Here is a 12244-nt window from a genome sequence, read left to right on the forward strand (position 1 = left end):
ATGTTGGGGAAACAGGCATGGCGAATGCTCACTAAGCCTGATTCCTTAGTAGCTCGTGTTTACAAAAGCCGATATTTTCCCAGGGATACTTTCTTTTATGCGCAGGTAGGAAATAATCCCAGTTTTTGTTGGCGGAGTATAATGGCATCAAAGAGCATAATTTGTAGTGGGGTCAGACAAAGAATTGGGAATGGGGAAACTACATCTATATGGACCCATCCATGGTTACTGGATGACCAGGACCCTATGATACAAACAGAGATGCCTATACAGTTACGAGAGACCAGAGTAGTGGGGCTAATAGATCAACAAACTGGTACATGGGATAATGAAATTTTATCAGATTTATTTCAACCTATGGATGTCGAGAGAATTATGAGAGTACCTGTATCCCGGGATTATAATGATGCATGGTATTGGTACGGGGACCCGAGAGGATTATATTCTGTGAAAAGCGGGTACAGACGATTGGTGGGAGATTATGAGAATAATCAAGGCCCCTTTACTAATTGGTTAGCTTTATGGAGACTAAAAATTCCACCAAAGTGGAAAATGTTCCTCTGGAGAGCTATTTGTGATATTTTGCCTACAACTACGAACTTGCTTTTAAAGAGGGTGGAGGTGAACCCATATTGTGCTATGTGTGGGATATCACATGAGAATACAATGCATGCATTAGTCTTGTGTGATTTTGCAAGAAACATTTGGGATCAATCCAACCTTACAATCCCCAATATTGTCACGGATATTTTTCATGTTTGGTTTGGGGAACTTCTAAATATTTTAGATTCTGATGGAATATTATATGCAGCATCAATTCTATACAATATTTGGAAAGCTCGAAATGGTGCAGTTTGGGAGGCGTTTTTACCACGCCCGGGGTCCCTACTCAGAGCCGCAGCGGCAGCCAAGACCGCATGGACTCAGTCCCGCCCAGCCGTGGCTGCCACTGCCACTGCTACGCTGCCGACAGAAAACCGCCACGCTGCCCAGGCGAGTCCCACCGCCGGCCGCGGTGCTGCCGACGCCGCCGGATCCTCTGTGCCGCCAGTGAGAAGATGCAGGGTCGATGCGGGATATCTACACGAGACAGGGAATGCAACTGTAGGGGCCGTTTTATTAGATGGAGATGGAGCCTATATCTCGGCACTAACCGCGCCGCTACCGGCCTGTACGTCACCACTTATGGCTGAGGCTTTGGCGTGTAAGGAAGTTTTATCATGGCTAAAGGATCGAGGTGAACAGAATATTGAGATCTACACGGATTGTTTGACACTACAACGCTACCTTACATCATCAACCACTGCGTTTCGCTCTTACGTTGGCTATGCCATTGATAGCTGCAGGCAAATTGCCGTTTATTTTCACTCATGTTCTTTTAATTATATTTCTAGATCGGACAATTATTTAGCTCATGCTTTAGCCACTACGGCTTATCAGCAACCTGATACTATGTACTGGGATACTCACCCACCAGACATTATTTCAGCATTTTTCTAATGAAGCACCGCAGAAAATTTTCAAAAAAAAAAAAATACATGGATATTAAGAAATAATTAATAATTTATAATTTAGAATAAAAAATATTGATTGCCAACGACTCAAGAACAAATGCTACATCAACAACCAACGTGTTATACTACGAGATCTTCAATAATTTGTAATTTTATGACACTTATTTTTATATTTTGTATATTAAACTAATTTCATTATTCTTACTATTTTGCCTTTACATTTTTTTTTTTAAAGATCCACTTTATAATTTGAAATTTTTAATTTTTAATATAGTAATATCTTAATTTTACTATATCCACAAGGATATAATAAGATTTTACCTATATCACGATATCCACTTTGTAATTTTACAAAATCCTGAGAAATATTCATCCGTGCATCACACAGAACAATTACTAGTATACACTAATTAACAACATAAACTTGGATTATCTCACAAGAACACTAGTACTAAAATATTTAATGGTGGTGATTAAGGTACAAACAACTATGTATATATTAGTCCTCCGTTCCGTATATAGGAAGAGGTGGACACTAATTACAAATTTAAATAATAATTATCTCACATTATCTTCTCCTCATCTGGGCAGGTAGGTAGGTTTATTCACATTCCCTCTCAAATACATCATTTTCTATCAATAATAAACGTAAGGGGGATATGATTAATTCATATTATATTTTCTACTTGAGGCCACTTTTCTGGCTGTTCAGCCTTGCAGCCGCCGCCACAGAAGCAGCTACCCCGCCTGGACGAGTGCACAAATTTGGGTCGTTCCTTAGCTCAGCACCGATCACTCCTTCTGCGTCTTTGCGTGTCACCGGCTTATCAGATGGTAACTTCGCACTTGCTTCCTATTACAAGGACAATTTTACGTTATTATTAATTAATGACGTATAAATTAAGAAATTTTCAAAATATGTAAGATTTAAAAAATCTGGAGTAAAATAGCTTAGCTCACTAATTCAATAGACAACAATATTTAAGAGAAAAGATTAAGATTTCAAACTCATAGCTGAAGGTATGGGGTTATCCCTAAAATGGGCATTTGATCTTGTCTACTGAGTCCAGTGTTGTAAGGATTATGCCCCAAAATGCGCATTTAACTCTGTTTACTGTGTCCAATGTTGGAAGCTAGGATCATGCTCAAAATTGACATTTTATCGTGTCTGTTGAGCCACTGTTGTAAAAGTCGATCAGGTGGTAGACTAGATGCTAGGTACCCCTAGGCCAAGACAATTTCAACTTGGCTTTGTTGGTGTTGTGTGCGTGATGAATGAAAAAAATGGAGACGATATACTCTAAATTACTTGACTCTCTCCAGAGGTCCTTGATATATAATTAATTGTCGATGAGTGCACGTGCAACGTACGTACCGAGAGGATTTCGCTCAATTTGGTTTTGTCTTCGTCGCGGGTAGCACGGGCGTTGCGAGAAGCCGCCGATTGAGCAGCTGCGGCAACACCACCTGGGACTATATTGGTCCGCCCAGTCGCTCTCACCTCTGCCGCTTGTATTGCAGCCGCATCACCATAATCCACTGGCCTGTCACCTGCGGTAAGGGCTGTAGCTTCCAGCGCTTCGCCAATGGTAATGGTCACCTTTTTTGAATTGTTTTTTGGTGAAACAAAACTAGATTGATTGTCTTTTACAAGAACCTTTTAATCATGCAATCAAAATAGTATGCCAGAAAGATCAGATCACAGACCACCTTTAATTAATTTTCAGATCAATATTTATTTTGAGAGAGAGAGAGAGAGAGAGAGAGCTGAGAATTGAATGAACCTCTCCACCAATTGAGTCTGATATCATCTGTTTTCCGGAAATGTCTGTGTTAACATCTGTAATCTCATTCTGGGCTGAAGATTGTCCCACCACTTGCTCATCACCTTGAACATCCCCAGATTTGATGGTCTCTTCTTCGGCTTGTGGCCTCATGGGCTGTTCTTGGCTCATTCTGATCCAATTTGTGCTTAATTAGCTAACTAGCTAGTAATGTTATTGCTACTATATATAAATAAAAATATATATATAAATATATATATATAAGCCAGTAGTACAATTTACTTTCTTCTGATCTTGTTCACAATTCTAATGCAATCGTATTTATATATATGCATGCAACCAATGGATGGTTGTTTTATGTCTTACATTTGGCTACAAAATTGGGTGGTTCTGGTTTTCAAATATGTGGTGACTGGTAATAACTAATCTGTTTTTCCTTTTTAACCTTTCTTTTCTCTTGGGATAGGAGTGGATTAGGATTGACCATATTAAAGAGCAAAATTGGTGGATAAAGATGACAAGGACCACAAAAATTGTATCATCTTTCTAAACAATAAAAACTAACATAAATTACATAAAGTATTATTTAATTTACATGTACAAAAATGCCGGGAACTATTTTAATTAACTCAATAAAATAATTACTTCAAATTTAATTAACTATTTTTTTTTAAATACTCATGATTCTTTACCAGGTAATGTCTGGTTTATACTTTTTCAAACATTTTCAGTCCAAAGAATTTAAGTACCACTGAAATTCGAACATATGACAACCTATTTGGAATGGTAATAAAGATGTCATCACACTACATGGAAGTTGACTTAATTAAGTGCTTTGATTTCATTTCTTTGTAATGTTTATTTTTCTTGCAAATAATTCCACATAAAGAAACGTATATATGGAATGTGCTTCACAAGTTATGAAGATAACTTATCACGGAAGTCATTCTTTCTCTCCCCAATTTATTTTCTCAATATTGAGGCCAGACAAAATTGAAAAGAGTTCTACAATATAGACTCTCAAATCTTACTTCTTAAATTTCATTTCCTGATATGACAAGTACTGATAAGCTACTTTTTTCATAGGTTTCAATACAAATGTCTACATCAAGATTTTGTGCGTGGGGTACAAGTTGGGGTAAATCGAAAATGAAAATACACATGGTATTTTCTTATTGAAAATAAGTGTGGAGAAGAACTTACTATTTTAATTTGTTTATTACTCTTTTGGTTAAAAACACACCAACTTTGAAGACTTTTATAAATTTTTAAAATTTTATTTTATTTTTAAATTTTCATAAAATATTTTACTTATAAAAGTAAGTGTGATCTTGAGCTTTTACCGTGGCGAATCTTTTGCATAGTGTATGATGAATATAATGTATGTTTTTCTTTTATTAGCAAGGGAGGGGGGCAACCCCGGGAGAGAAAGGCTCTAGCTTGTCTCCCTCACTCTGGGTTTCGAGCAAGGGCGAAGGTACGTGGGGGGCCTCTCCCCCACCCCACCCTAACCTAAAAATTTAATAAATATTTAATTATATATTATTATATTACGAATAAAAATTCTCTTTTGACCTCCCTCAAATTTTTTTTTACAAAATTTTACTATGTATTTATTAAAGAGTTTTTTCTCAAAATGATCTATCGACTATCGCTCATTCTCAATTTTGCATTTTGACTTTCAATTGCACTCAATGTGATCACTTGACTTTTAAAAATTACCCCAAATTAGTCCTCCATTACCTTTTATGTCAACTAGGTGTTAAGTGTAGGGGTATTTCAGTCATTTCATTGTGTTTCGTTGGTTTCGGTTCTCTCTTGGGCTTAGCTTTCTCTCTCTTGGACTCGGTGACGAGAATGTGGTTTACAAGATCAACTCTCCCAATATCTCTCTTGACAAACTTGAATTTAGGGGACGAGCTCAAGGGCAGAAGGTTCTTGAGGTTTGAGCAGTAGTCAAGCTTATCAAGAACAACAATCTTCTAATCTGGGTAGTTCCTGATAAGCCTGTTTGCAACATGAGATGAAAGAATCCGGAAGCTCCGGTGACAAGGATGTTCTTTGGGGTGTAAGCTTCCACCTTAACCGGAGAAACACGACGACGAAGTTTTGAGGGTGTTCTGCAAATCGTTGATTGGCTGGCGTTGCGACGGCGGACGGTGGGCGGTGACCGCGAGGCGAATGGCGATGACGTCAGCAATAGGATGTTCGGCCATAGCGGTGGTGCTACTCCGATCTCTGGCTCGACTCGGGGTGGTAACGCTAATGGCGGTGTTTTGGGTGGGAGAGAAGGCGGAGTGTTGATGGTGGCAAAGCTTCCGGCCAGTGACCATGGCTGTCAGCGTTCGTTTCTCTCGTTGGCGTTGCGTCTGTCTTTCGTCTCCAGATCGATGGAGACGATTTGCATACCCTTTTTTTTTTTTTTAATTTTTAACTAATTACCTTAGTAACGGTCACTGGGACAAATTGCATGATTTTACAATGTTTAATGGTCTGATTGCACTTTTTTTAGTTGAGTGGTCCAATTGCATTTTCACGTTACGTTCGATGGCTAATTTGACCGTTATTCCTTAAATATAAGCCTAAAACATACATTGAAGTTCAAATTCACCAAATAAAAAGAAATAAATCAAATAATTAATTAGTTTGTTATTATGTATTTTTATTATTTATTTACACTTTTAATATGTAAATTTGTTAATTCAAGATTAGTTTTAAAATTGGAAAAATTAATGTTAATATTGGTTTTTTAATTCGTGATTTTGAGTTTCGTCCTCATTCTTCAAAATTTTGGTAATTAGTAAAATAATATCAATTAATTATGTAAAAAAAAAATGTTGCCAACAAAATAATTGAAAACTCTTATTTGATAAAAGAGTGACAAGCAACATTATTATTGTATATATTTTGTGTTATGTGAAAAATTATAAAGTATCAATTAACATCAATGTCAATCATTACATAAATATCATTATAAATTATTATCAATAATATATAATATAATTATGCATGATATATATAATGATATGACCGGTACCGTTGTTAATTGGTATTATAAATTTTTTCTAAGATCCTGACCCTTCTTACATAAATTTTCTGGCTCAGCCCCTAGTTTCAGGTATGAGCATGCTCCTTTTTTAGGTTAAGGGTTAGCATGCCCATACTCAAAACTCGGGAACCACTGAGCCAGTAATCCAACCCCCATATCTTCCGAATTTGTAAGAATCTCCATATTTACTGCATCATAATTCTTTCCCGTGCCATCAAAAGGCGAACTTAACTCTGAGCGCATTTTTGTATAACAGTTCCCGTATCAAAGATGTGGAATATTCCGTACATAAAAGTTGAGAATCAAGTGCTGGAAAATAATTCCATTGCAAAAAATTCAAATTATTAATTGATATACAGCATTAATTTGGATATACAGCATGGGTACAAGTTTTAAACATGCATTAAAGTATAGTATACAGTTATACACAAGTTGGGCAGGCAAATTAAGTTAAAAATTCCTGTAACAAACCGGGCCGTGAGAAGGTGAGGGGTCATTCATGATGATTGTGATTATCTGTTTTTTCTTTCCTCTCTCTCCGGTATGCTTCAAATAGATCAATTCCCAAACCAATATTAAGTAAGTTCATACCCGCCATGCCGAAAAGAGCAAGCGGGAGCTCCACGCCCTTGTTAAACTTGGAAGAATCTTTGAGCAACTTCACAGTGATGAGAATATGAGATGTAAACCTCGCTAAAACAAACGTTGTCCAGTTAGCACACCATTCCGCCTTTACAATTCTGCTACTGGCATCACGGACACCGGCCATTCGCCGCACTTTGCGTGTATGCAAAAATATGGAATGCAGCTGTACACAAAAAGACTCGTATATAATACAAAAGAAGGCTGCAATACTCATATTTTTTGAATGGAATGCATATCGAAACTTACCTCACAAACAAGAGTGAGAATAAGGTAGTTGATTGTGACATTCCGATACAAAGCCAGGGTAAAGCAAACAAGGAGCACTAGATGATGCACCAGTATTGAAGGAATCCAACCTTTGTATAAATGGTGAAGTAACATATCCCATTGATCATAAGCAAAATACCCACATGAAATGCACAAAGCTGGATATGCCCATGGCCATGAATGCTCAACCAATTCCGAGTGTGCAAACATTGTACTCAAACTGTTTCTCATCCACTGATTCACTAAAACAAAAACAACTGCACAAGATTTGCATGTTTGTTATGATTAAGCACCATAAACATAATCTTCTCCTTATAATCAAAAGGAGAATATTATTTCTACTCTCAACTTTTACTCCCCCTCACAAAATTTTGATGATGACATTTTCCTTGGGACCCATAGGATGAAGATAACTTATCATTCTTTGCCACATCATGGAGTAAAAGTGAGGGAGTAGAAATAGGGAGTACACGTAGTAGAACTTGCAGTCAGGCATCCCATCATAATTTTCAATTTGCACTTTTAATCAACTAACATCAATGCAATGAGATTTATAATATATATAGACATAAACCAAGTATATAAATATATATTTACTATCTCATCACCACCATCAATTCTTCAATGTCATACACTGCAACATTTGGTGCTCACAGACAAAAGCTGGTGCACCACCTTGAGTGTTGAAACCCACAAATGCAACTGAAGTTGGTTTTCAAAGCCATCATCTAGGGGATTTCTAATATTCGTAAATGATTCCTTATGTCTACAACGGCTATGTGTATTTTGGCTTCTATATCTTCTCCAACAATGTTGGAAGGAGGTGAGATCCACTTTGGAGGAACTACACTGTTGTCATTTCTTAGATGGAACAAAAATTATCCTTTGCATTTCTTATTGCTTATTGTTTATTTTCTTTTTGATTTGATGTACTTCACATCTCTTTCACCATCATATAACAGCTAAGTTACAAGCTGAACATATTCTAACATTTCTCTTCTTCATCATTAATGACAGTTTTCATTTGACTCTTTCATTTTGACAACAGATGGACTAAAAAGATCCCCAATGAATTGCTACTGGACAAACTAGAACATTCATAAAGATTGAAAAACAAGCACTTGGCTTCTATTGAAGATTGATCTTGAAATGTTTATTTAGACTGACTTTAAAATGCACATAATGGAGTGGCTATACGTCAGACATAATATATATCTCTAAAAAAAATGAAGTTAAAGCTAACAAATTTGTCATTTTGCTTGCTCCAAATGCTAAACCAGTGGAATGCACAAGAAAAATCTAGCTTAGCTACACTGCTTTCTTTTGGTCCACCACAACTTCCAACTAGAGACTAGATCAGAGGAAAGGTTCTAGAATATTTAAGTGTAACTTATCAAATTGGCATGAATAGAATTATAGACGAGCAATTTTAGCAAAAGAAATTGCCTGCATTAATGGCTTCATGGACAGCTTATAAAAAGCAAACAGTTTGGGAACATTATTAGTATTTTAATTCTGTTAAGTTCACTTATTTGATGTACCTCATCTACTCTATAGTATCTGTTGGTCAAAATGCTATACATTTTGAAAAATGGACAATAGCATGCCGAACATTACAAGCTCTTTTTAATAAATGCTGTCATAATATGGTCTACTGATCATTAAAATTCTGTGTTCTATACTAACCTAGGTTCTACTTTACACCAAAATATCAAGAGACCCAAGCAAACATAATTCAATCTATGCACATGAGTAAAAAACCCTTCAAAACAGCTTTTGTTTGTAAAACTATCTATCTGGGCACCATCTAGGTGCACCCCTTTCATGAGTAAATTTTACTTATCAAAAATATTGGCAACCAAGGTAGGACAAACTAAAGTGTATATCACTTAGGGCTCGTTTGGTTCGCAGAAAATATTTTAAGGGAAGTGGAATTGAAATTCCATGGAAAAACAATTACTAGGAAGATGAATTTCATTGTTTGGTTGGTGGAAAAAGAATTACTGAGAATACTAATTCTATTATTTGGTTAGATTTGGAATTGTAAAGAATAACGAGTATAAAGACCTATATGCCCCTACAAATTAATAAGAGTAATATAATTAAAAAAGAAAAAAAGGTAAAATAGGCAATCCATATCACTTTTTCTTCCCATCTTCCATGGAAAACAAAATCCTTGGTCCAACCAAGGATTTTATTTTCCTCAAATTTGAGGAATTCGAATTCCATGAACCAAACATCCCCTTACAGATCGGAGCCCCTGAAAGTCTATGTTTCAAAGTCAATAGTATAAATGTTTCAAATCCATTTCAGGTTCTCAATGAAGAAAGGGGAAATCAGATATACTGATGGCCTCACAGTGGAAATATGTCAAATCAAAACCTTTGTTCTTAAAACCCTACTGTCATATACAGTTGCTTAATTTTCTCTCACGGCTCCGTAGATTAAGGAAGACAAAATTACATAATATTGGCAGTTTCATAGTTGGACTTTTCAGCTCCGCTTTTTTCAACTCAATGCAACTAAGCTTTAATCCAAAATTAGATGCAAATAACAGAGAATCATTGATTCATTACATTTCCCAACTAGTTCAAGCTCTATAATTCTAGCAGTAAAACAATAAATTTGAATGAAGGAAACTAAGAAAGTAAGGCAAAGGTGAACCTGAGACGGAGGTGATGGATGAGTGAAGAAGAGACACCGAGGTATTGACAAAGAGAGGGTCCCGATTGAGGCAACTACGGATGACCCAATTGGCCGATTGGTAGAAGCAGAAGCCGGCGAGGATAGGTAATAGTTCCGTCCGGTGGATGAAGACAATCTCGTATAGCACAGAAAGGGCCCACATCAACAGCGTCGCCATGAAGAATGCCCCGGACATGGCATTGCGTTCTTCATGAACAACACCGCTACCCCGCCTCGCCATATCCTCCTCTTATTTTCGTTTCTTCCTCGGCGATGTAAATACTACCATAGAGTTTTTTTTTGCACTTTTCGTCCCACGACTATAGTAGCACTATCAGAATTGATCCACGACTTTCTGACCTTGCAATTTTAGTCCACAACTATTTGTTTTTTGGCAAAAATAGTTCTTCGGACTACTTTTCCGTCAAAATTTCACCGGAGTAAAATTTCTTCATTTTTAAGAAGGTTAAAGTTGACATGTTTAAGAGGCTTGTATTACTGATTGTTTGCTGCCATATTTTGCAATAAAGAATTGTTTTTTATCTAGGAAGAATTGTTAAGAGAAATGTCAAATTTAGCCCTCTTAAAAATGAAGAAATTTTACTCCGGTGGAATTTTGACGGAAAAATGGCCGGAAGGACCATTTTTGCCAAAAAAATAATAGTCGTGGACTAAAATTGCAAGGTCTGAAAGTCGTGGATCAATTCTGATAGTGCCACTGTAGTCGTGGGACCAAAAGTGCAAAAAACTCTACTACCATATGTAGTAATGTCTCCTTTGAAAATGATGTGCAAATTTTAATTTATTGAATGATGTGATGAATGAAAATAATTACTCTATCTACAAATTTAATAAGAGCTTAGGCTCTTAACTGGAACAAAAAAAATGTAGGTAGAATTGTTTCTTAAAATGAATGGTTTATATTATTTTAATTTTAGTATTGTTTTAATAATTTTTCTTATTTACCTTCTATTATAGTATTTCTTTCCATTAAATAACACTGGATTCCGTTAGTATAAACTTTACTAACGGAATATTCTGTTAACTATTTATTATTCTTAGGGAAAATTGCACTTTTTCCCCCTATGTTATATACTTATAGCACTTTTTCCCCCTCAATTATTTATGTAAGCACATTAGCCCCCTCAATTATTTTAAAAGTGGTGGTTTTCCCCCCTAATATATTAAATTGACATTTCTACCCTTAAAGTAAACATTTTATTTATTTTACTTCTCCAACAAATTATTGCGTATATGTAGCTATTACCACGGTTCGGTTCGAACTGAACCAGACACTATAGCAATCGAATTAAAACTTTTCAGTTATGATTCAGATCTAGAACCCAATATTTGGATTTCAATTTATTAAATTTAAGAATAAAAAAAATTGGATCATGAACCGGCGGTTCCGGATCCCGTTCGCGATTTTGAACTGCCTATATTTTAAAATTTTATTTTTTATTTTAAAATAGTTTAAATTCAACAATAAATGTATTTTATTTTTTCAGTTCGGAACATGAACCAGCCATTCCAGTTCGCGATTTTAATAAACTCTAAATATCGCGTTTTGATTATAAATTGTAATTGGAATATTTTGGTTTGGTTACTATAGTATCTGGTTTGAACCAAATTATAGTAATAATTTATTGGAGAATAAAAATAAATGAAATATTTATTTTAAGGTAAATATGTCCATTTAACATTTCAGGGGGAAAAAGAGCCACTTAAATAATTGAGGGGGAAAAAATGCTATAAGTATATAACATAGGGGGAAAAAGTGCCATTTTCCCTTATTCTTAACTTACACATTAGTTTCTATAAGAAAAGTCTTGAGTTTGAACCCCATCCTAATCAGAGTTGTCATAATTGTTAAACATATACTACGAATATGTTAAACTATGCGGAGTATTAAAAAAATAAATACAATATAAAATTTAACATAAACTTTTGTCAAATAATTAGCCCGACTAAATACCAAACATTCAAAGTTTAGCATCAAAGATTATAAATCATGAACTTTGAAAATTATTTTCTTGCATTTTTGTTTAAAAAAAAATATAAATTCAGGTTAAGTTTTTTTATTTTCGTTTAATTAATTTCTTTTGATTATTTAGCCCAGGATCCGTTTACTAACAGAAAATTGTTCTCTGTTTTTTGTTTTCTAATTTTTCAGTTTTCATTATCTGTTTTCTGTTTAGAAAACTTGTTTACTAACAGAAAATTATTCTCTGTTTTCTAATTTTTCAGTTTTCACTTAAAATTTAGTTTAGATAATATTAATATTTTTTGAGCTAATATTT

At 35.2% G+C, this 12244-nt stretch overlaps 2 protein-coding genes across 3 annotated transcripts; both read right to left on the bottom strand.

Annotated features, from left to right (window-relative positions):
* Positions 1 to 1987: 1987 nt before the first annotated feature.
* On the bottom strand, positions 1988 to 3671 carry LOC109191443 (late embryogenesis abundant protein 47). 2 transcript variants are annotated; one of them, XM_019342116.1, is made up of 4 exons: positions 3581 to 3671; positions 3299 to 3470; positions 2890 to 3171; positions 1988 to 2367 (listed from the first exon to the last, which is right to left on the bottom strand). In XM_019342116.1, the coding sequence occupies exons 1-4, from the start codon at positions 3631 to 3633 to the stop codon at positions 2197 to 2199; spliced, it is 678 nt and encodes a 225-aa protein (XP_019197661.1). In that variant the 5' UTR covers positions 3634 to 3671; the 3' UTR covers positions 1988 to 2196. The 2 variants fall into 2 exon arrangements, with proteins under 2 accessions (XP_019197661.1, XP_019197662.1); XM_019342117.1 differs by having other exon boundaries at positions 3299 to 3635.
* Positions 3672 to 6654: 2983 nt separating this feature from the next.
* LOC109191442 (TLC domain-containing protein 2) lies at positions 6655 to 10230 on the bottom strand. Its single transcript, XM_019342115.1, has 3 exons — positions 9924 to 10230; positions 7239 to 7516; positions 6655 to 7155 (listed from the first exon to the last, which is right to left on the bottom strand). The coding sequence occupies exons 1-3, from the start codon at positions 10183 to 10185 to the stop codon at positions 6841 to 6843; spliced, it is 855 nt and encodes a 284-aa protein (XP_019197660.1). The 5' UTR covers positions 10186 to 10230; the 3' UTR covers positions 6655 to 6840.
* Positions 10231 to 12244: the final 2014 nt, after the last annotated feature.

This window comes from Ipomoea nil, unplaced genomic scaffold, assembly GCF_001879475.1.
Source record: "Ipomoea nil cultivar Tokyo-kokei standard unplaced genomic scaffold, Asagao_1.1 scaffold1622, whole genome shotgun sequence".
Taxonomy (NCBI): Eukaryota; Viridiplantae; Streptophyta; class Magnoliopsida; order Solanales; family Convolvulaceae; genus Ipomoea; species Ipomoea nil.